The sequence below is a fragment of the Urocitellus parryii genome, chromosome 3, assembly GCF_045843805.1.
Source record: "Urocitellus parryii isolate mUroPar1 chromosome 3, mUroPar1.hap1, whole genome shotgun sequence".
NCBI classification, from domain to species: Eukaryota; Metazoa; Chordata; class Mammalia; order Rodentia; family Sciuridae; genus Urocitellus; species Urocitellus parryii.
Window position 1 is genome coordinate 137,037,414 of NC_135533.1, and position 25,307 is coordinate 137,062,720.

Below are 25,307 nucleotides of genomic sequence, written 5' to 3' on the forward strand. Positions count from 1 at the left end.
TAGTTAACATTTCATGGTGTTATAATTGAACTTATTTAATTAGGATATTAAACATAGTTGAATTTAAGTATTCAACTATCACTTAAAGAAAGTTGGTTTTCTCCTAAATAGCTCTCTTATTTTTCCCAGCTTGCTCTAAGATCAATGAATTCTTCTCGATCGGCATATGGATGTGTCCTATTTTCTCCTGTATTTTTTCAACATTATCAATGGTCAACCTCAATGAAAATGAATGATAATGACAGAGCATTGAATTTAAATTGCAAATTGGGAATGAAGGTAAATATAAGTAGTCCTGGGTTTCTCTTGCATTGGAAAAATATTTATTATATAGGATATAACATATATTCTATACTTGGTAATTGGCATGCAGGACAATTCTGCTTATTTATGAATATTACATACATCCTTGTTAGTTTTAAAGAAACAGATAAAACAACCATATTAGGTATGTTCTTAATATGTATAATATGTTTGTGTTACAGTCAATTCTACCCATCTTTAGATGTCTGACTTCTCTCGAAAGAAATGTAGAAAAGTGCAAAATATTCACCAGCTCTGATGAATGCAAAATAGTTATTCAGTTCTTCTGCAGGCATGGTAGGTGTTCAAAGTGGTTTAAATTTTTGTGTTTTCTTCTTTTTTTTGTGTGTGTGTGTGTGTGGTGCTGGGGATTGAATCCACAGCTTTGTGCATGTGAGGCAAGCACTCTACCAACTGAGCTATATCCCCAACCCATGTTTGCTTCTTAATATGATTCTTGTTTAGAGTATTCAGACTCTCGAGATGTCACATAAACATTGTTGCTTAGGATTTGTGTAGTTATGTGGTAGGGCAGTTGTACTATCTTACCTGTCTCTGTAGGAGTATTGTAAGATGATTGGTATTAATTATTTCCTTCTTATGACTTGTGAATGGCACAAGCTTTACCTACATACAAACTGCTATTTTAAAATGCTTATTTGAATTTAAATTGGTTACTCTAAAATTGACTGATTACTCTATGGTATTAGTCACAAATGCTCCTAGGTAAGAACAGGAAAAAAAATGTCTGCTGATATTGAAAGTGTCTAGGAGTAGAATATTATCATAGCTGGGGCTGAGGGAGGCCCAAAGTCACAGAACTAATAAGTCACAGAGCCTGGATTTGAATCCTGCCCACTTTGGGAGCCAAAGCTCACATTTATTCTCTCTGTTACACCAAGCTTTCACATTTCCTGACCTCAGGCTTATAAGCAAGATATTAAAATGTTGTACTGACAGGACTTTTGCATTCTTTTTAAATTTTTTTTTAGTTGTTGATAGACCTTTATTTTATTTGTTTATATGTGGTACTGAGGATAGAACCCTGTGCCTCACACATGCCAGGCAAGTGTGCTATCACTGAACCCAGCCCCAGCCAAGGACTTTTGCATTCTTAACATGTATGGCATACTGATTCAGAATATGGACTCTGAATGCCATGAAGCCTAGGGTGAAATCTGGTTCTGTCCCCTCTGTGGTAAGACCTACAGCAAATTATTTTATATTTTGAGCCACTTTTTCTCAGTATGTAAAATGGGGCCATAATATATGTTAATATCATCCTTCTATGATTTTTATAAGGATTCAAAGCTTAGTAAAGCATTCTTTTATTTATAAGAAAGCCTTTATATTCTGTAAGGGATAGCGTTGGTTATATTTATTAGGATCACTGCTATTTTCTTTTAAGTTAACAGGAAGAATTTTATGTTTTAAAAACATATCTGATGGTGCACACATGTAATCCCAGGTACTTAGTAAATGCAGAAAGCTAACAAGTTCAAGGCCAACCTGGGTAATTTAATGAAACCCTGCCTCAAATTTTAAAAACTTTAAAATATTTATATTTTTAGTTATAGATGGACACAATAACTTTATTTTTTTTTAATTTATTTATTTATTTTACTCAGTTTTCCTTTTTTTTTTTTTTAAAGAGAGAGTGAGAGAGAGAATTTTTAATATTTATTTTTTAGTTCTCGGCGGACACAACATCTTTGTTGGTATGTGGTGCTGAGGATCGAACCCGGGCTGCACGCATGCCAGGCGAGCGCGCTACCGCTTGAGCCACATCCCCAGCCCCTTATTTATTTATTTTTATGTGGTGCTGAGACTCAAACCCAGTGCCTCATGGGTGCGAGGCAAGCATTCCATCGCTGAACTACAACCCCAGCCCCCAACACCCCACAAGAAATTTTTTTTTTAAAAAAGGGGATGGGGATGTAGCTCAGAGACAAAACACACAGGTTCAATCCCCAGTACTGCACACACACACATCTCAACTTGTGATATTAGTCCAAATCTTTTTTTGTAATAGAACGACCTTAAGGAAGGTATCTTACTGTTACATTTTTCTTTTTTTTAACATTTATTTTTTAATTGTAGTTGGACACAATACCTTTATTTTATTTATTTATATTTATGTGGTGCTGAGGATGCCAGGGCCTTAAACGTGCTAAGTGACTGCTGAGCCATAACCCCAGCCCCTTTACTGTTACATTTTTCTTAAGTTTATCTTACGCTTATCATAACATATTTAAATTTCATTGTACATTTATAATCCTTATTTTTTCCTTAGAAATACCAATGGTTTGATATTATTTTCCCTTCTCTGAACTTTAGTTCACCTGATAGCAGAATCATGCAAAGAGTATGATTACAACACAGAGCATGTCTTAACATCCCAAATATGTGGGTATGAATTCATTCCACTTCATCTTAGCTTCTTGCAGCACATGAACTCTCCAAACTTTTGTTTTCTTCTCTGGAGAATGGCGATCATCTTGCCTACCCTCACATTACAGGTTGCACTGAGGCTGAGGTGAACTTGCTTATGTGAAGCACAGAGCTGGATTAAGTAGTTGTACTCTCCAGAATTGTATTGCTCAGCAAATTATGCTTGCAGCTTTACATCAATAACCTGCAGCTTTACATCAATATCCTGGTGAATCTAACCATAAACAACATTCAGAACAGTGATTTTCTACATTGTTTAGCATCTGCTAATAAATCAAAGGATGACTTCTATCACCAGTCCTTCATATTTCCTTTTGCCCTGACCCCAGAGTTGCTAAGAAAAAGTCAGTAGGTTGTCCCTAAAGAACATGCTGTATACAAACACCCTGCTGGTAATTCTGTCCTGGCTCTAGGAGCTAGATCTCCAGTAGAGAGGGGCTTCCAAAAGAGAGTGTACTTTTTTTTTTTTTTTTTTTTAGGGAAAATAAAATCTGATTCATGCATGTATATTACTGAAGTGAAGTACAAAGGGCTGGACTCAAAGTCTTAAGCTTTCCTCAAAGAGTATTCTCCAAGTGTACTAATGACTCAAAATGATTTTAAAGAAAAAAAAATTTGAATAACTTACTAGATTTGAAGGTCTACCAGATTGCCTCTGAAATTCCAAACTCCACAAATATAACATCTCTATCATAACGGTTGGTCCTTAGCTGTACTGCTTCAGGTTCAGAGAGTTCTCTGGATCCATTGAGAGAAGTTCTAAGTTGAGCTTATGGAGTAGCAAGAACTCCAGCATAGGATCAAGTACCCATGGACAGGAGCACTGGTCTTTAGAGTGGTCCAAATTATCTGTAACTTGTCTGAGTTCATGGCCTAATAATGAGCTTATGTCAGAATTTAAGACAAATACATTACTAAATCTTCTCTTTAGTTTAGCTGTTGTTTGTTTGATTGTTGTTTTTAAAGAGATGGGGACTTACAATGTTGCTCAAACTCCTGTTCTTAAGCAATCCTCCTGCCTTAGTCTTCCAAGTAGACAGAGACAGGTGCATGCCACAGTGCCTGGCTTTTTTTTAAATAGTAAGATGGTGTGTGTGTGTGTGTGTGTGTGTGTGTGTGTGTGAGAGAGAGAGAGAGAGAGAGAGAGAGAGAGAGAGAGAGAGAGAGAGAGAGAGGGGGACATATTGGGGATTGAATCAATACCACACATGCTAGGTAAGTACTCTACCATTAAGCTATGTTCCCATCCCTTTTGTTTTTTATTTTGAGACAGGGTCACACCAAATTCAGAGGCTGACTTGAACTGAGATCCTCCTGCCACAACCTCCACTAGCCCCTGCCAGTAGCTGGCATTGCCTGGCTTAATAGTTAAGACTTTCTTCTTCTTCTTTTTTTTTTTTTTTTTTTTTTTGATTGAACTCAGGGGCACTTAACCACTAAGCCCCATCTCCAGCCCTTTTTCTTTAATGTGGTGCTGAGGATTGAACCCAGTGCCTCACATGTGCCAGGCAGGTGCTCCATCACTAAGCCACAACCTTAGCCCCTAATAGTAAGACTTTCTTGATGAAGGAAGTAAATTCTGGTGAAAACTCCTCACCTTATTATAGTACAGTACTTTGTGGTGTACTAAAGTTAATAAGTGACCCAGAGAGAAAACAAATTTTAAAATTTTTATCTCATTTGCATTCTATGAAAGAGAATTAGTATTAGACTAAAAGAACTAGTGCAGTGAAGCCAAATTGTTTCTAAAAGGACATAGTGGAATATTCTTTGGGTGAGAGGCAAGGGGGAAAGATTTTCTGGCTAATGATGTCCCATTGGCAAGTTTCCAGCAGGTGGCAGTGGAAGGTCATTCTGAAGGAGGAAGCAGTGTGAGCCAAGGGGTAGGTTGAGAGCATTCGGGGCCTTTCATAAGGAAAAGGGAAAGGAAGGAAGTAGAGGAAAAGGGAGCCTCAGGGATAGCGGAAAAAGACACTCCTCAGCCTGAGCCCTCCGAAACACCAGTGTTCACTTGATCCAAATGCTATGTGGGTAAGAAGGTGCTTTGATATGCATGGGCTATTTCTCAAGACTACCTAAGACACGGTGATGGAAGTGGCTTCTGTGGGGGCTAAGGCAGGAACCAGGGGAGGGCGACTTCCTTTTCACTTGCTGTTCTTTGTTATCTTTGACTTTGATTCTACATGTACCTATTATCATCTCGCCATAAGTGACAAGAAAATATTTTAAAAAACAGGTAAGAGATGTCAGTTTTTGAGCTTTGTGCCTTCCTAAAAAAGCCACCCTTTAATATAGGTCAGATTATATCATTCAAACTCAAAATTCTCAAGTAGCTCCCGATTTTGCTCAGGGCAAAAGCAAAGATCTTAGGATTGACTCATAAGTTTGTCCAGGATTCAAAAGCCGTGGTGTACTTCTTTCTGGGGGTGCATGTTCTCCTCCATAGCCTATCATTTTACACATTTATGTTCTTATTGTCAGTCTCCCTTACTAGAATGTAAATTGTGAGGACAAAGACTTTTGTCTGATTTGTTCTCTGATATTTCCAGCTTCTAAAAATCATCCCTATGTGGTATATTACAAAAAAAAAAATCCCAAATTATATGTAGTCTCTTCTTCAAAAGCTGGGGCATGTTTCCCCACTTTGAATCTTGACTGACTGGAAACTTGCTTTGATACTAGAAGAACTCATTAGAAGTGATTTTGTTTGAGTTCCAAGCCAGGACTTCAAGAGGCCTGTCAGCTTCCACCACTGAGAACCTTTCCATCAGCATGAGAACAAGTGTGGTGTGGCCTCCTGGAGCACTCCTGGCTAGGTGGGGAGAGGCCTCAGCTGTCCCAACTCTCCCACTTGTTCCTGCTGAGGCCCAGATAGGGAACAAGGGCATCCTACATGATCCAACCACAGCTAAGCCCAGCCTAGGCCAGAAAAGCCCTCAGCTAAATTGTGGGAAGTAACAAGTGCTGGTTATTTTAAGCTACTAAATTTTGGAGTGATTTCTTCTCATGTGGTCTGAGCTGGTTAATACAGCCAGATACACACTCAGTAATATTAAGTTAATAAATATTATTTTGTTATTAATTCAGCAAAATAAAACAAAGAACAATAAAACACCAAACATGTAAGTTGAGAAATGTTTCTAGTGAGCCCTTTGATTCTCACTGCAACATTATTTTATTATTATTTGGTACTGAGGTGCTCCACCACTGAGCTACATACTTGTCCTTTTTATTTTTTATTATGAGACAGGGTCTCCCTAAGTTGCTGAGGCCTCAGCTTACTAAGTCACTAGTATTACAGGCATGTGCCACTATACCCAGCTTCAGTGTAACATAATTATGCTAGAAAATCATAGCCCCCCTGGATTTTATTGCATGGGTTCTGTATGCAAATAGATTCATAGTTTTAATTGTAATTGTTAAAATTGTATCACCTTGAAAAGTCATGTAACCTCACTGAGATGCAGTTTCCTCTTCTGAGATTAAACCTCTACACTACAGGGATATTTCGAGGATCACAGAGGATGTACGTGAAATGTGTACTTCCTAGCATATTCATTTGAGGGTCAGACTCATTCTGGAGGAGCATCCCTAACCCAAAAAATCTGAAATCTGAAGGGTGCTGAGGTCTGAAATCCAGTTTTCAGATTAGGGTTGTTCCACCTGTAAAGTCTATGCAAATATTTCAAAATCCCCAAAACTCCCAAATCTGAAACACTTTGGGTCTCAGCATTTGGAATACGGGATACTCAATTTATGTTGCTACCTCTCTTTTTCCTCAAAAGGGAAAATAATTCACAGACCAGATGTGGAGGTCTAACTGCCAAAAGTCCTGTCTGAAAAATCAATCTGGATAAGAGAAGCTGAAAGAGATATGGTCTATAGTGGCTGGTGACTGTTTTACAAATTAAGGAACTGTCTTTCAGAGGATTTGGGGTTCTTCACTGCCTCCCTGGTCCTGGGTGTCATGTTGCCTGGAGTCCACTAGGGAGCGGTAACAGATCTCATTGAGGAACAGTGCTGCTCCGAACTTCGAGCACCTGCCATATAGCAAATGTTACTTTATTTTATTTGTGCTGTCAAAATTAAAGATTCAAAAAAATCTGTTTTTCTTGTGCTTAAAATGATTAAGAGTTTGCTTTGTTATTTTTAAGGTATTAAAAGAACTCATAATGTGTATTTTCAAGAAAGCCAGCCTTTGCAAGTTATTTTTGAGAAGAATATGTGTACTAATACACTGATGATTCAGCCAAGGTAATGAGTTTTATGTTGTTTACTTTTCTTTTTCTGAATATAGTATGGCCACAGGATGAAAAAATAATGCCCTACTTACAGGTTTTTTTTTAAAGCTAAAACTTGACTTAGAAAAATCACTTTACAGGGTCAAAAGGAAATTTGATATAGTAGATGATAACTGCCTAATGATAGCAGCAATAATTTAGTGGCCAAGAAAGTTCTAAAAATATCCTATCATGATTTTTTACATCAAGTTCTATCAAAGGAGAAGAATATATTATCTCATAATACTTACATTTATATGGTACCTATCTAAATCTTAGAACATACAGCAGCAGGAAACTTTTTAAACATTTTAAATGCAGACTGATTTTATCCCTAAATGCTTTTTTTCTCTAGATAATGAGTGAAGTATTTTGTCAGTGAAATTACACCCAGTTTTTGCTGTGAGCCAAAGTTTATTTCATCCTTATTCGTGTGTGTGTGTGTGTGTGTGTGTGTGTGTGTGTGTGTGTTCGCGCATGCACTCACGTGTGTATGTGTTACTAAGGATTAAATTCAGGGGTGCTCTACAACTGAGTTATATCCCCATCCCTTTTATTTTTTTAAGATAGGGTCTCATTAAGTTGCTGAGTCTGGCCTCAAACCTGTGATTCTCCTGCCTTAGCCTCCCAAATTGCTGGGATTGCAGGCGTCCACTACTAAGCCTGACTTCTTATTGTTTGGGGTTTTTTAAAATTTTTTTTCTGATTAGTTATACATTACAGTAGAATGCATTTTGACACATCATAAATAAATAAATAGAGTGTAACTTCTCATTTGTCTGATTGTACATGATGTAGAGTTACACAGGTTCTTTATTTTTTAAATTACAAAAGTTACACCTATTCCTTTTAATACATCCAAATATATAGAAATGTGCAAAGGTAAATAATGAAAGTATTCTCTGCCACCTCCTGTCCCACTTGGCAGTCAGGTCCCCTTTATTAACAATTTTGTATTTCTCCCTATTGTTATAAATCTCTATTTCCTTAATATCACCTACTACACATATATAGTTGTTTGTTTGTTTGTTTAAGAAAATGTTCTACTCTCTATATTGTTTGGCCACTTGTTCCCCTACCCACAGTGGTAGAGATGGAACCTGTGGCCTTGTGCATGCTAGGCAAGCATTCCACCATTCAGCCACATCCCCCGTCCATGACTTGCTTTTTTTTTCTTTTTCTTCCACAACTTACTTTTTAAATCTTAGTATATAATTGTGAGCATATTTCTATATCAGTTCACTTAAATCAATCTTATTCTTTTGAATGATTACATAATTTTTCATTATATATCTGAGTCATGATTTGCTTACTCTAACCTCTTGATGAAAATTTAGGTTGTTCGGGGCTGGGGATGTGGCTCAAGTGGTAGCGTGCTTGCCTGGCATTCGTGTGGCCCAGTTCGATCCTCAGCACCACATACCAACAAAGATGTTGTGTCCGCCGAGAACTAAAAAATAAATATTAAAAAAAAAAACCTCTCTCTCTCTCTCCTCTCTCACTCTCTCTTTAAAAAAAAAAAAAAAAGAAAATTTAGGTTGTTCCAACTTTCTGCTGTCATAAATAATTCTGCTAGCAGGACACAAGATAGTGTATTCATCATTTCCCCAAAACTTAGTGCCTTCAAAGTCAGACATTTTTTATTCTATAGTAACAAGTGTGGCTTAGCAGGGTGTTACAGGCTCAAGGTCTCTCATGAGGCTGAAGTCAAGACATTGCAAGGGCTACAGTCTCATCTAAAGGCTCAGTTTGGGGAATTCACTTCCAAGCTCATTGCCAGGGCTGTTGGGAAGACATGTGGTTATTGGTAGGCCTGGGATCCTTGCCATATGTGCCTGTCTATAGCTGCCTAAGTATCTTCACAAATGATAACTGCTCTGAGCAAGTGAGAACACAGACAGTACTGGCAAGACAGAGGCCAAGGTCTTTTGATCCTGTAATTTCACAATTGCCATCTCATCACTTCTTCCATTTTCTCTGTGTTAGAAATGAACGTAGGTGCTGGGGTTGTGACTCAGCGGTAGAGCGCTCATCTAGCACATGTGAGGCTCTGGGTTCGATCCTAAGCACCACATAAAAATAAATAAAATAAAGTTATGTGTCCAACTACAACTAAAAAATAATTAAAAAAAAAAAGAAATCTACCCCATGTTATTTAAGGGAAAGAGGTTAAGGGCGTGAACATCAGGAGCTGGCGATCACTGGGGCCATGTTATAGGCTACCTAACCCAGAGTCCTAGAAATGGAATTACTGGGTCAAAGGCTTATACAAATTTTAAATTTGCATAGATACTATTAAATTGCCATGTGAAGTTTGGGTCAGTCTTCATTCCTACCAAAATATAGGAGAATTTTTCTAAGTAGAGGATATAATAAATCTTTAAAATGTCTGCAAATCTAATAGGTAAAAAAAATGGTATTATTAGATATTCTTTATTGTTGTGTATTCCTTATTAGTAGTGAGCTTGGGCATTTAAAAATGTATTTATTAGCATTTGGTTCTTGTATGGAAGATAGTTGGCTTCTTAGCGGCTAGGGGTGTAGCTCAGTAGTAGAGCACTTTGCTTAGCACTTGCACAAGGCCCTTGGTTCATTCCCAGAACTGGTGGGGGGAAGGAGAGGAGAAAGAGAAGGAGTTGTATAACACCCCTCACTACCTCTCCCTCAACAATGAAAAAGTTCTCAAATGAACTTGGTTGGTGTTCCTGACATTTAGACATCAGTAAACACTGCTAAGCTAATGTCTAACATCAGGTTGACACCAAGATTGCATAAATTCTAAGAATTTCACTTTTATCTAACAACACTTCAATTTCAAAAGGAGAGAAGAACTTGTAATGCAATCTTTGAAAAAACAACCCAACTAAAAAATGGGCAAAGGATTTTAATAGACATTTCCCCAAAGAGGACATTCAAATGGCCAATACACAGGTAAAACAGATAAAAAGTCATTAGGAAAATGCAAATCAGACTTTAAATCTGTGTGTTGTGTTATCTGTGAGTTATAGCTCAGGAAAGCTGTATTGAGCACTTGGGATATCCAGAGAGCCTTGTAACAGACAATAGGTTGTCCAGGAAAATAACAAAGCAAAAGAAAATACAGGCAGCAGGCTGCTTATCAAACTCCACCCCCTTAACTGGGCCTCCAGCATAGTTCACCCCAGCTGTATTTAAACAGCTTCATTTTCGACTGTCTCCCTTTTCAGTCTGATCTCAGATCAACTAAACGAATGGACTTCTATATGTATATATACACACACACATAATATATGTAATGTGGTGTTTTTGTTCATGCTGCAGCTGTCAGATGTATTTTGCTATTCTCTTGGACTTCAAGTGAAATTCTAATTTAAAAATATACTAGACATACGACAGTTGACATATAAGAAAGAAAACAGGCCTTTTGGGTACATTTTCTTAAGCGCAGGCCAATTATTAATTTCCAGATTAAAGATTCAAGTCCCAATTAACAAGGATGTCTTTTTGTTTGTTTTCCAAGTGATGTTAAGACATTTCATTACATTTTATAGACTGCTTGCTGAGGCGATTGTTCTTTTTACATCAAGTCAAGAGGAGGTCACCCTTGCTGTTACTCCACTGAATTTTTGCCTCAAGAGTTCTAGTGAGGATTCCATGGGTAAGGATAATATCTGTTGCCTTGCTTTGATGGATTCTCCTTCCTGGCTATCTTCATTGCTAGCCTTGCAGGGCATATTAATAGCATAATATATGTATCTAAAAAGCAGTAAGATGTAGAAAGATCATAATTTTTTTAAGAGATCCAGGACATTTAACACAATACTGATTAAAATATTTGGTTTTGAAATTCAGGTTATTTTAAAATGAAGAGAATGGTTACTGAGGGAAATATATTTTCAGTTAAGATTTTAAGGTCTATTTCTTATCTTCTATCACCCTGTGTGTTTAACATAAAGAAAAGCAAAGAGATGATTTGTTGTTGTTGTTACTGGGGATTGAATTCGGGCGCACTCGACCACTAAGCTACATTCCTAAACCTATTTTGTATTTTTTAAATTTAGAGATAGGGTCTCACTGAGTTGTTTAGCGCCTCGCTTTTGCTGGAGCTGGCTTTGAACTCGCGATCCTCTTGCCTCAGCCTCCCAAGCCGCGGGGATTACAGGAATGTACCATCGCGCCCAGGCTCTTGGAGATGATCCTGACTAAGCAAGAAGAGACAGTAACTTTTAATTAGAAATGTTAATTACTCCATTTAGCAAATACACGGGGCAAAAATGTGTGACCACTCCTCAATTCAGCTGTTCCTAGCGTTTCCTGGCGGCGTGGGGCGCCTTGCCTGGAGATGGTGCAGCGCTCCGGCCTCGGGTCTTCAACGCTGGGGCGCCCGCCTGCGGTGGGGTTTTGACCGTGAGTGAAAACCCGCGGGGTCTTGGGAACTTTTTGACCCTAGATCTTTTGTTTTCGGTGATGTGAAGGGAGGAACGGTATCATTTTAAGGGGAAAAGCCTGCAGAACCAGGCTTCCATGGGGTCGGTGTGTGCCAGGGTGGGTCCTAGAGCTGCCGCTGCGAATTCATTTGATCTTCCCAACAACTCTGATGTGGAGCCGTGGCCGATCAGCCCACCTGGAAATGGAAATCACCAAGAGGCACCCGGCACCAGGTGAGCGAGGCTTTGGAGCCCCAGCGCCGGGGAGACGTGCGCTAGTCGGGTGCGCGGCGGCGTTTGGGGGAGACATCGGCGATTTCCGCGCCCCACGGCGCGGCCCAGGGTTCAGGGTTTGTGCCCACTTCTCTGGGCTTTGCCCTCGGCGCCGGGTCTGCGGTTCGACCTGGCTACTTGCTCACGTGTGCCAGGACTGTTTGCAGAGACGGTGAAGGGCTCAAAACTGCCACCCCAGGAAGGCCAAAACTGTCAGAGCCGGGCATTCTGCGCAGGTGGCAGTCAGGGAGGGGCCCCTGGAAGCTTTAAAGAAAGCAGGTGGCATAACTGGGGCAAACCAGCTTATTGTTAAAGGTGAAAAACATGATCGGCAACTCAGGCCTTTCTTGTTCTATCTCAGTACTCTTATTGAAGTTGAAGCCCAGAGGAACTGTGGGACCGGCCTGGTGCTGCATGCCGTGGTAGTGGCCTGTGGTCCACAAACAGGCTTCAGAGAGCAGGCTCTCCCCCACTGTCTCAAACGCCTCCCTCAGGTCCCCCAGATTCTGATTTTAGCAGTTGGGAGTACATGAGGTGGAAAACCCGTGCTGGGCTAGTACCATCTCTGAATAGATGGCCATTTAGTAACCAGTGAGCGCTGTCTCTCATAAGCAGCTTTCTAATGAGTAGTTATGGTACATATCATTGTGTAATCTTATGGAACCTCCTCTATTCTGAAACACTGGGTGTGTGGGAGCCTTCTTTGATTGAGATGAATGCATATTTAAGAGACCCTTTTAAAAATACATATGATTAACCTTTGTTCTTACTATGTATATAATTCATGTTCATTGAAGAAGAAAAAAAAAAAGCACAAATAAAACAAGTCACCTGAAGTCCTGCTATCCAGAGATAGTTTGGTGTATCTTCTGTATTTCAGTTAGAACAGCAGAAGATTGAATGAAGGTACTGATATACTAAGAAACTATTAAAGTCATGTTATGTGTGTGTGAATTTTATTCATCTCAGATCACTTTAGGTAAGAACTCTGGTATTTTTACATAAGCAGTTTATGTGAAATGTTCTTGTAATAGTCTCTAAATTGTGGAAGTCAGGAATGCAAGAGGAATATAAAAATATACTGAATTTCTCTTTTGAACAAAGGTACTTATAAACAGTACACAGATATTGTCAGGAGTGGGAGGGTGGGGGAGGAAATGGGATGGGATTTGAGAAACAAACAAACAAATCCCTTTTCCCTCCAAATTCATTCTTCTTCCTCTTCCTTCTCCTCCTTCCCCTCCTCCTCCTCCTTTTTTTCCTTCAGTACTAGGGATTGAGCCCAGATGTGCTCTACCACTGACCTACATTCTCAGCCCTTTTTTACTTTTATTTTTTGGTACTGGGGATTTAACCCAGGGGCGTTTAATCACATCCAGCCCTTTTATTTTATTTTATTTTTTTAAATTTAGAAACAGGTCTCACTAAGTTACTTATGACCTTGCTGGCTTGCTGAGGCTGGCTTTGAATGCATCCTCCTGCTGCTCCCAAGCTGCTGGGATTGCAGGCATGTGCCAACACACTTGGCTCAGTCCTTTTTATTTTTTATTTTATTTTGAGATGGGGTCCTGCTAAGTTGTTAGGCTTTCCTTGAACTTCTGATCCTTGATCCTCCTGTCTCAGACTGTCAAGTTGCTAAGATTACAGGTAGTTCCCCCAAATTCATCATGAATAGTTTTTAAAAAGATAATATTATTGAGATATAACTTATATACCATATGAGTGATTCATTTAAAGAATAAATTCATTTTTTATTCTATGTGGATTTGTTCTCATTTCCTCCCAGCCCCAGCCCTAAGTGACAACTAATCTACTTTCTGTATCTATGGATTGCCTATCCTGGGACATTTTGTATGAAATATGGAATCATACAACATGTGGCCTTTTGAGTCTGCCTTCTTTTATTTAGCACAATGTTTTCAAGGATGTTCCATGTTATAGTGTTTATCAGTACTTCGTTTTAAATTGCTGAATAATATTCTTTTCTATGGTTATGCCACATTTGATTTATTCATTCACCATTTGGTGGGCATTGTTTTAGTCAGCTTATTCTTTGCTGACAAGAAAAGACCTGACAAGAATGTAGAGGAGGAAATGTTTATTTGGCACATGGTTTCAGAGGTCTCAGTCCATAGATCACCTACCCCAGAGCTCTGGGCCCAAGATGAGGCAAAACATCATGGCATAGAGGAGGAAAACAGCTCAGAACATGGCCACAAGGAAGCAGAGGGAGAGCTCCACTCACTAAGGGAAAATAAAAACCCCAAAGATGCACCCCCAGTGACCTGCTTATTTCAGCCACACCCTACCTGCCTATGGTTACCGCCCAGTTAATCCATATCAGTGGACGATGCCCTGATTAGGTCAAGACTCTCATAACTTAATCATCTCACCTATGAACTTTCTTGTATTATCTCACACATGAGCTTTTGGGAGACGCCTCATAGCTAAACCATGACAGACATTTTGATTGTTTCATATGAATAAGGCTCTTAGGAATAGAGCTAACATGAACATTAATCTACAAGATTTTTTGTGATTATGTGTTTTCATTTATCTGGGTATATAGTTAGGAGTTAAATTGCTGAGTCTTACAGTAATATCATATTTAATATTTTGAAAACCTGCCATATTGTTTTTCAATGACGAGTGTCCCATTGAACATCCCCCCAGCCACATGTGGGGTCTGATTTCTCATATCCTTGACAATACTTGTTATTGTCTGTCTTTTGGATTACAGCCAGCCTAGTGGGTGTGAGGTAGTGCCTCATTCCGGGTTTGATTTGCATTTCTCTAATGACTAATGATGTCGAGTATCTTTTCATGTATTTATTGGTCATTTCTTCTTTGGAAAAAAGTCTGTTTAAATCCCTTGTTCATTTTTTTTACTTGGATTGTCTTTTGATTATTCTGTATGCTAGCTCATTATATATAGATTTGCAAATATTTCCTCCAATTTTTTAGGTTGTTTTTTTACTTTCCTTCTTTCTTTCTTTTTTGTTTTTTGTACCGAGGATTGAACTTGGGCACTTGGCCACTGAACCACATCCCCAGCCCTGTTTTGTATTTTATTTAGAGATAGGGTCTCACTGAATTGCTTGGCGCCTCACCATTGCTGAGGCTGGCTTTGAATTCGCAGTCCTCCTGTCTTAGCCTCCCAAGTTGCTGGGATTACAGGTGTGCACCATTGTTCCTGGCTGATTTTTACTTTCTTGATGGAATATTTTGAAGCACAAGAGTCTTAATTTTTTTTTTTTTTTTTGTGGTGCTGGGGATTGAACCCAGGGCCTTGTACATGCAAGGCAAACACTCTACCAACTGACCTATATCCCCAGCCCAAAAGTCTTAAAACTTTTTTAAACATTATCTATCACTTTTTTTAATTGTTGATAGATCTTTATTAATTTGTTTATATGTGGTGCTGAAGATCGAATCCAGTGCCTCACACATGCCAGACAAGAGTGTTACTGCTGAGCCACAGCCCAGCCCTCTATCATTTTTTTTTAAGTTGTTGATGGACCTTTATTTTATTTATTTGTATGTGGTGCTGAGAATCGAATCCATGCATGCTAGGCAAGTGCTCTGTCACTGAGCCACAACCGCAGCCCCCCTCTATCACTTAAAAATTTTTTTTTTTTTTAGTAGTTGATGGACCTTCATTTATTCATTTATTTATATGTGGTGCTAAGAATTGAACCCAGTGCCTCACACAGGTGAGGCAAGTGCTTTACCACTGGGTCAGGACCCTAGCCCAAAAGTCCTAAATTTTTTAAAATTTTTTTAGTTATAGGTGGACACAATATCTTTATTTTATCTTTATGTGGTACTGAGGATCTAATCCAGTGCCTCATGCATGTGAGGTGGGCACTCTCACTCTGAGCCACAAATTCAGCCCCACAAAAGTCTTAAATTTTGATGGAGCCAACTCATCTATTTTCTTTCGTTACATGATTTTTGGTACATCATTCAATTTTGGGGGTGGGTTACCAGGGATTGAACCCAGGGGCACTCAACCACTGAGCCACATCCCCAGCCCTGTTTTGTATTTTATTTAGAGACAGGGTCTCACTGAATTGCTTAGTGCCTCGTGGTTGCTAAGGCTAGCTTTGAACTTGTGATCCTCCTGTCTCAGCCTCCTGAGCTGCTGGGATTAAAGACATGTACTACCATGCTCAGCCATCATTCAATTTTTAAATCATAGAAGAATATGTTATAGAGGGAATAATACATAAATCCTTGATTATCTTGAAATGTACATGTAAATTCCAAACATCAGGGTATGCTATGATAATACATTGTTGAACTAAGTCAAATCATCTTTTTTTGAATAGATGACATAAGATATGTCTGGAAGCTGGGCTCGGTGGTGCACTCCTGTAAACCTATTTTTTACTTTCTTGATGGAATTGGAGGCTGAGGCAGGAGGATTGAGATTTGCTTCAGCAACTCAGCAAGGCCCTAGGCAATTCGGCAAGACCCTGTCTCTAAATACAGAAAGGACTGAGGATGTGGCTCAGTGGTTAAGCGCATCTGGGTTCAATCCCCTGTACCAAAAAAAAAAAAAAGAAGAAGAAGAAGATATGGCCAGACACCATGGCACATGCCTGTAATCCCAGAAATTTGGGAAGTTGAGGCAAGAGGATCACAAGTTTGAGGCCAGCCTCAGCAGCTTAACAAGGCCCTAAGCAATTCAGAAAAGGGCTGTGGACTTAGCTCAATGGTAAAGCCCTCCTTGGTTTCAGTTCTCAGTACAAAAAAAAAAAAAAAAAGTAAGATGTGAAGTTTGTTTCTGTTTAAAGGAACATAAAATTTAAAAATTATAGGGTATGTTATTTAGAATTATATTTAAATATGAGTGGCAGAAAATAAAATAATAGTGGTTGATAATGATTATTCCATGTTCATCAAAGCACCAGGCTTTTTTTGTATTGTTCCTTTGCCATCTTTAGGACTGTGAGCTCTGCCTCATGGTCCACATGAATATTCATAGGAGCATTACTCATAATAGCCACAGAATGGAAGCCAAATGTTTTCAACTCACAAATGAATAAAGAAACTGTGATATCTCCATACAATTGAACATCATTTATCCATAAAAAGGAATGAAGTCTGGGTGGAAGCTATAGTGTGGATGAATCTTGAGAACATTGTGCTGAGTGAAAGAAACCAGATACCAAAGGCCACATATTAAATGAGTCCACATATAGGAAATATCCAGAATAGCTAAATCCAGAGAACAGATAATAGGTTAATGGTTGCCAGTGGCTGGGAGGAGAATGGGGAACGAGGGCTATCCGATGGTGGCTGGGGCTGGAATCATCTGAAGATGTGAAGAAGGTGCACTCACATGGCTTCTGGTGGATGCTGGGAGCTCAGCAGGGCCCGTGACCATGCACCTGGTAGCTGAGTTACAAGAGTCAGTATTGCACAGACAGGAAGAGGAGACTGCCAGTCTCTTAAGGTCTGGACACAGAAACCGGTGCAGGTCTCTTTGCCATATCTTTTGGTCAAAGCACTCCGGATCCTACCCTGATTCAAGGGGAAGGGACGTAGACATAGAACCCACTTCTCAAGGAATGTCAAAGAATTTGTGACTATTTTTTAACCTAGCCTTTATATTTTATTTTCACATTAAAATTTAATAAATGCCTCTGGGACTCATTTTATTCTTTATTTTTTCTATGACATTAAACAGATTTGACAAATTCTGTGTACAGTGAGATGTCTTTTGGCCCAGATGAGTTTGACTTCTTTCAGATTGGGTTGGATACAGAAATAACATTTTGCTTCAAAGAATTGAAGGTAAACAAATATTTGTGTCAAATTCAAATTCAGGTTTTTACTGGTATTTTTCATAAAGATTTAAAGTTTTTTTTAAAATTTTCTTCCTCAGGGAATGCTGATGTTTTCAGAAGCTATCCATGTTCCTATATCCATTCATTTTGATTTTCCTGGAAAGTAGGTCCTTGGGAACTTTTCTGAGTTTCACTCTTTTGTGATAATAAAACCCTTTGAATCATGGTGAAATTAATTCACACCCCAGGAATTCCTTAACTTTACTAGCTTCATGTATCAAAGTAAAGTTTTGAAAGATGCCAAATGGCATTTTTAAATTGGAACCTGATTGAGAAAGATACATGTTTTTGCAGAGTGAAACATTTATAAATTTGACATGCTGCTGAATAAATTGCCTAATTAGAAAACCCTATATGGCTTAAGCAAGTTAAAATCCCTATGAAACTATGAGACTTTATATATTTCAGAGCAAAAATTTGTGGGGCTGGGGCTGGAACCCAAGGTCTCACACATTAGGCCAGTGCTGGACCACTGAGCTACATCCCTAACCCCTCCAAACTAAAATTTTAAATGGGATTGGGTTGAGGTGTATTTATGAAATTGAATTTAATGATTTCTAAGGGATCTTTCAGCTCTTAGGACTGTGGTTATTTGAGATTATTAAAGATTCCCACATGAAAGGATAGGTACTATTTCTTTTTATTCCATAATTATCATCTTTAATGCATTCTTAATGACCACCAGAAAATAAATGTTATTTTTGCTCTGACTCTGCCCTTTTAGACCAATGGCTTTGAGTATTGATGACATGCTACTGGAAGCTAACTTTATTTTGGCTACCTTGGCTGATGACCCAAGTCGGGCATCTTCGCCACAATCACTGTGTCTCTCGCAGACACGAAAAAGGTAAATCTATGTTTTAAATTTGTTATTGGTTGAGGAAAGCCATGCCATCTTATTCTGAAATAATTCAGTGGCATTCACTTAGGAAACAACTGGGGAGTAAAACATTAGGTCAGAAATTTTGTCCCAATCTAGAAGAGCTAGAGTAACACCAAATCCTAATGTTGAAACTTCACCAATGTTGTATCAGATATTTGTTTTTTTCTCTTCTGATCAGAACTTAACAGGGCTATCTGATTTATCTTTGTTATCATTCAAAACTCATTTCAATTTTCAGTGTCAAGTTTTGCAGGAAAGTATGTTATTCATTACATAAAACTCTTCTTTCTCAGATACAGGGATAATCATTTATCTTTTTTCTTTTCTTTTATTTATTTATTTATTTATTTATTTTTTAGTTCTCGGCGGACACAACATCTTTGTTGGTATGTGGTGCTGAGGATCGAACCCGGGCCGCACGCATGCCAGGCGAGCGCGCTACCGCTTGAGCCACATCCCCAGCCCCATTTATCTTTTTTCTATTTTTCTTTTCCTTAATAACATTTTGGTGGGAGGCATAATTTGTTGTAAAGTCACACAAAGTTATAGTAGAAATTTTGGAAAATACATAAAAGTACAAAGAAGAAAATAGGGGCTGGGGTTGTGGCTCAGCAGTAGAGCGCTCACCTGGGATGTGCGAGGCCCTGGGTTTAAACCTCAGCACCACATAAAAATAAATAAATAGATAAAATAAAGGTATTGTGTCCAAATACAACTGAAAAATAAATATTAAAAAAAAGAAGAATAAAATAGAATTCACCCATAATTGCCCCACTCAGAAATAGCTACTATTAACATTTTAGCTCACTGAATTTTCTTTCAGACTCCCCGCCCCCCATATACTTGTATTTTAAAACAAGATTGGGCTGGGCACATAGTGAGTTCCTGTAATCTCAGAAACTAGGGACATGAAGGCAGGTGGATCAGAAGTTTCAGCAGCTTTGACAACTTTATGATTAAACAACTTAAAGAATTAAAAATTAAAAAGGGCTGGGCACGTACGTGGCTCAGTGGTAAAGCACTCCTAGGTTCAATCCCTGGTACCAAAAATAAAAAAGGAGAAAAAAGGAGTGGGATCATGTAATGTGTTGTTTTGTATTCTGGTTTTTCTCCATAAAATATATTGTGAATATGTGTGTTCCAGCATCATTGATTATGACTTGAAAATATAGGTTTTATTTATATTTTTAAGTTTGCATCTGCACTGAACATGTACAGATTTTTTTTTTATTTGTAGATGGACAACATACCTTTATTTTATTTATTTATTTTTATGTGGTGCTGAGGATAGAACCCATAGCCTCACTGTGCTGGGCAAGCACTTGACCACTGAGCCACAACCCCATGCCCAAAACATAGGTTTTCATGACCTCATGATGTTTCATTCTACATATTTCTAATAATTTATTTAACTTTTTTTCTCACTTGATCCTGTTAACATATAATATGAAGTCAAAGGAGTTTCTAAATGATCATATACATAAATGGTAGGTTTCAACAATTAATTCTGTATTATCTAAGTACATCCTCTAAATCAGCACTATCATTGTCATTCACATTGCTCCATTAGTTATATAAAAGATATATTTCTCCAGTGAGTGAGGAGGCTGAGACAGGAGGATTGCAAATTCAAAGCCAGCCTCAGCAATTTAGCAAGGACCTAAGCAACTTAGTGAGACCCTGTCTCTAAATATAAAAAATAAAAAGGGCTGGGGATGTGGCTCAGTGGTTAAGTACTCCTGGTACTTAAATACCCCTGGTTAAGTATCCCTGGTACTCCTCAAAAAAAAAAAAAAAACAACATACATATACACATACATACATATACATATTTCAAAGAAACAGCTCATTTAATCCCTGTTAACATCTCAGGTCAGATATGATACGGTCAAATTCGAAGGCTGATAAAAGTGGAACCAGCCAGACTCCAGAGTATATCTCAAGAAAATCAGCACCCAAGAGGCTTTATCCTAGGGAAGCTGCCACCAAAAACTCTGCAGGGGAAAACTGTGGCAGCCCTCAAAGGAAGAAAGCAAGTGGAGACAACATCTTTGAAGTACCCGAAAGCATTGTGAGCGACACAGAGGAAGGGCCAGGCTCTCCATATCTCAGGAAGGTAAGAGGAAAAAGGCGGACGGACTGACACTCAGTCAAGAAGTGTCAGCACCAGTCTCCCTCGGCACCCTGTGCCCCAACCCACCTCAGCCTCTTGTGAATTATTTATTTTTTCTTTCTTTTTTTTTTGTGTGTGTGGCGCTGGAGATTGAACCCAAGGCCTCATGCATGCTAGGCAAGCTCTGTACCCTTGAGCTACCCCTGACCCCTGTGTTGTTTTATTATTTTTTGTTAGAGGAGGTGTGAAGCTAGTCTCCGATGAGAAAAATCTGATTTATCAACTGTCAATACAAATAGTTACATTTCTCAGTAATTTCTAACAAAGCATATTCTAAGTAGATATGTGGGCATTTGTTTTCAAGAATAAATTAGGATCATCTATAGTATGCTCTATTTTAATTCCAACAACATGCTAAAGTCATAGAAGTAATTTTTTTGGTCACACTTACTGTGCTTACTTTTTCACAGGCAACAACACAAAATCATTTTCCTGGGACTTCAGGACCCTGAAATTCACCAAAATTGCCAGTTTCCTCAGTAGGGACAGTGATGTTTAGAATTGCAAGCTCCGTGACACCCATTTCAGCTCTCTTAAATTCTCTACTTTTAAGGGGAGTTGCTGGCCTCACATGGCAAGGACAAGGCCGCGCTGTGCTCCACCTGGCCTGTTGAGGGCCTGGCCAGCCCCAGGGCCCTTTCCCCTCCGCCCTGGTTTTGCACGATGTGCTGGGACATTTGCTTCATTGTCCTTAGGTGGACAATGAGGGGTTCAGAGCCCTGGCTCTAGAGTTCAAGTTCCTGCATTCAGATTTCTCTTGCCACTCATCAGCTGTACAACTTGGGCAGTTACTGATATTTGCCTCAATTTCTTTGTCAGAAAAATAGAGATAATTATATCCGTTAAATGGATCTGTGAAAAACACACTCACAGACATACCTGGCGTGTCAGTGCTCCGCAAATGTTCCTTACTCTACTCTCTCGCACTCTCCTGCTTTTAGGCTCTTGGTCGTTCCACTTCCCCCTCACATTGCGGTGGAACTCCTTGGAATGGCATTCAGGGACTTTCCCTGGGGAACTTAATGTACACAGTCTTCACCTGGCTTCCTATTCTCCTCCCGGCGCCAAACAGAGCATGTGTGTGCGCGGGGGCAGCAGATAGGCTGTCTGGCTGAGCAAGCTGTGTGGACAGTGGCCTCAGGATTAACCTCTGCTTGGCTCTGCCATGCACACTGAAAACAGGTTTGTGAACCTGACAAGGCCAGAGCCATGTGATGCCTATATTTCAATCACTATGTGGCCCACCCTACTACTTGGCTTATTTAACATTTTATTTTAAAGTAATTTCATACTTTTGGAAAGTTGCAAAAATAGCATAAGAATTTCTATATGCCCTCCTCCTCCTCCCCCCCCCCCACTGGGGATTGAATTTATGGGCGCTTAATCACAGAGCCATATCTCCAGCCCCTTTTTATTTTTTATTTCTAGACGGGGTCTTAGTTGCTCAGAGCTTCTCTAAGTTGCTGGAGCTGGCTCCTGCCACCATACATACCTGGCTTTGTATTAAGTTCATCAGGGGTTGTAATCTATCTCTGGACTTTTTGTTCTGCTAATCTTGGCCTCTGCATGTGTCAGGGCAACACTGCATTATGACAGCTTCCAGGTGTGTTTTCATGGCTGATGGGTTAGTATCCCTTTGTGGATTATGTCAGTTTTTTCCTGTTTTCAATTTGTTTTTAGTTTTGTTTTGTTTTGTTAATACTTATTTTTTAGTTTTAGGTGGATACAATATCTTTATTTTTATGTGGTGCTGAGGATCGAACCCAGTGCCTCACATGTGCTAGGTAAGCACTCTGTCACTTGAGCCCCAGCCCCAGCCTCTCAATTTGTTTTTAATTTAAGCTTTGATATCAATTTACCAGATCCATAAAAAAGGGTATTGTTTTTTTTTTTTTTAGTATTCTTTTATGTCTTAATTTACTGTGCTAGGTAGACTGTGAGTTCATCAAGGGCAGACCTGAGTCTACTCATTTCTCTCTTTCTAGTGCATTGCCAGTAGTATGGACACCTTCAACCCTGGTTTGGGATATCCTAAGAAAGTTTTTAAAACCCCTCTGGTGGTTTCACAAAATTCCAGATGGGGTGTGTGTGTGTGTGTGTGTGTGTGCGTGCGCCTGCACATGCATACACATATATGCTAGGTGTGCTACTTTGGAAAAGGGGATTTTCAAAATTAGCTATAACAGAGTTCTATATCCTAAATAATGACCAGTGGCTTCTTCAATGTAGGGAGTTATATACAGTTCTCAGGGGCAGTAACATAGGGAACACACACACACACACACACACACACACACACAACATTTAGACATATTTTTAATTCATTTCTTGCCCAGTTTACATGGGATTTGAGGCTACTGTCTGGCTGCATGGATGCTGTCAAGTTTTCTCACTGAAAGACATGGGGAAGTCTCCATTATCCAGCCATGTGAGATTTAAAGGCCAAAGAGAAGAGAGATAGAAATTAGCACTTACCCTAAGCCAATGGCAAATTCAGGCAGCTCTCAAAAACCAAAGTCCACTTAAGCTTCCCGGTCTCATGGGGCACCATGAACGTCCCTGAGGGATATGTGCATACGATGATACATATTCAACAGTCCTTGGTCAAGGCTAGACCCATAAAAGGGAACTGAGATTGTGTCTGCAATGTTATGGCGAAAGTCAGTGTGTTAGTTTCCTATGCTCCTTCCACAGATTTATTGAACCCAGGGCCTTGTGCATGCGAGGCAAGCACTCTACTAGCTGAGGTGTATCCCCAGCCCTGAATTTCCACAAATTTTGTGCCATGAAAACAACACAAACGTATCATCCTACAGTTCTGAAGGTCCAAGTCTGGAATGGCTCACTGGCTAAGGTCAAGGTGTCAGCAGAACTGACGTTCAGGGGAATTGGGAGTCTGCTTCTTACCTTTTCCAGCTTCTAGAGGCCACTTTACTCTTCTCTTATGGTCCCCTTCCATCTTTCTGGCCAGCGCTGGCTCCTTATGTCTTTTCCTATTGCTCACTCGAACCCTCTCCATCCTCTTTCCACCCTTAAGGATCTTTGTGCTCACCTTGGGCCCCCCAGCTGGTTCAGCCAGCTGTTCGCAACCCTGGCTCCATCTGTGACCTTTGTTCCCCTTGGCTACGTGACATAACACCTTTACAGGTTCGTGGGCTTAGTCCACAGGGGCACTGTGTGGTCTACCATGCCACCAGCCCTGCTAAGCTGCTTTTTTTTTTTAATCCAAAGTGTCCTTTGTTTATTGTAATCACTCATTATTAAGGTGTATTTGTGATTGAATTTCAAAGTATAAGCCATTTGTACACATTGTACATTTGCTTATAGGGCAGGTGGGCTTAGCTGATATTTTAATAGTAAGTACAGTCTGAAAAGTATCAGGCTGCAGCAGTACAAACAGGATCCTAATTAATTGGCTCCTGGCTGGCCTCTGTCACAGACATCAGTCCATACTGACCCTTATTAAGCTGGAGTTTTCTATGTGGAGTGACGAGCCCACACTGCTGTTAGAACTGCCACCTTACAGAGCATCCCCATCTTCTGATACAAAATTGAAGATGACCCAAGAACGGGGCTTATTCATTCATTCATGCTGCTCCCATGGACTTCCACCAGTGTTTCCTGCAGGCGGGTGTCCTGGAGAGCACATGAGGGAACTGGTCAGCAAAATAAATAAGGTTCCCAAACTTTTAGAGACTAAAGAGGGTATAAGGCATAGGGACTAAATTCAGATATAAAAGTCGTGCGACTAAAAATAGGGAAGTTTTTAAAAGCTGTGATAAGTTCAATGAAAAGTTCAGGGTGCTTTGAGATTTAAGGTGCTAAACAGCCTACTCCAGGAGGCCGGGGGGGTCTTCAGTTTGAAACTTGTGCTTAAGCTGAGCTGGAAGGGATAAGGAAGTGAGTTTGGGGGGGCAGGTGCAAAGGCCCTGCAGTTGGAGGGGCATTCTGGTTTTAAGAAACTGATGCCTGAGTTCTGCAGCTGGGAGCAGATTGCCAGAGGTAGGCAATGCATTGCTCAAGGGGAAGCTACATGAGGGCCATCTTATGCTGGGAGAGTCCTGTGGACTGTGTGTAAACAGCCTTATAAAGTACCTTGGTATTTGAAGTCTTTGAAGGGATTTAACAGTTGATGGTGTTGAATCTTTACAAGAGAACTTTAGCCATGTGAAAAATGGGGTGTGGTAAGGCAAGAAAGTTCTCTGTTACAGCCTCTGAGTTGGTCACTCCTTAAATGAGGGGTGGAAGGAGTGGCAAGGTGAGACAGCTAACTTAGGAGGTAACACTCTTGACATGGGTTGGTTAGAAGGGGTAAAGAAAAAGGGAGAGATCGGGTGACTTAGGTTTTGAGGACCTGGTTCAAGGCTTGAGTATGGCAACTGGTGACACCAAGCAGGCAGTAGGATGACTGAAGTTCAATCTTGGAGACTCCCTGGCACACAGATGGTAATTTCAAGAGGACAGCCCACATTTAAGGTGGTGGTTCTTAACCAGGGGCGGCCTCCTCCCCCAGATCCGCCATTTGGATGATACAAGTTGGGAAGGGGGTGCTACTGGCATCTAGTGGGGAAAGGCTAGCAGTACTGCCCAGCATCTCCCAATACAGGACAGCCCACAACAGTCATCAGGTCCCAAATGCCAGTTGTGCTAAGTTTGAAAGTGAGCCCTGGTTCAAGGTTGGGT

The 25,307-nt window shown here is 39.8% G+C and overlaps 1 protein-coding gene across 1 annotated transcript in view; it reads left to right on the forward strand.

Moving 5' to 3' along the window:
- Positions 1 to 25,307, forward strand: part of Rad9b (RAD9 checkpoint clamp component B) — a 30,532-nt gene that overhangs the window by 4,577 nt on the left and 648 nt on the right. Inside the window, exons 3-10 of the mRNA XM_026386154.2 lie at positions 130 to 279; positions 486 to 600; positions 6,909 to 7,008; positions 10,565 to 10,671; positions 17,409 to 17,515; positions 17,607 to 17,671; positions 18,293 to 18,415; positions 20,324 to 20,567. Coding sequence (XP_026241939.2) covers positions 130 to 279; positions 486 to 600; positions 6,909 to 7,008; positions 10,565 to 10,671; positions 17,409 to 17,515; positions 17,607 to 17,671; positions 18,293 to 18,415; positions 20,324 to 20,567 — 1,011 coding nt within the window. The remainder of the gene's footprint in view (positions 1 to 129; positions 280 to 485; positions 601 to 6,908; positions 7,009 to 10,564; positions 10,672 to 17,408; positions 17,516 to 17,606; positions 17,672 to 18,292; positions 18,416 to 20,323; positions 20,568 to 25,307) is intronic.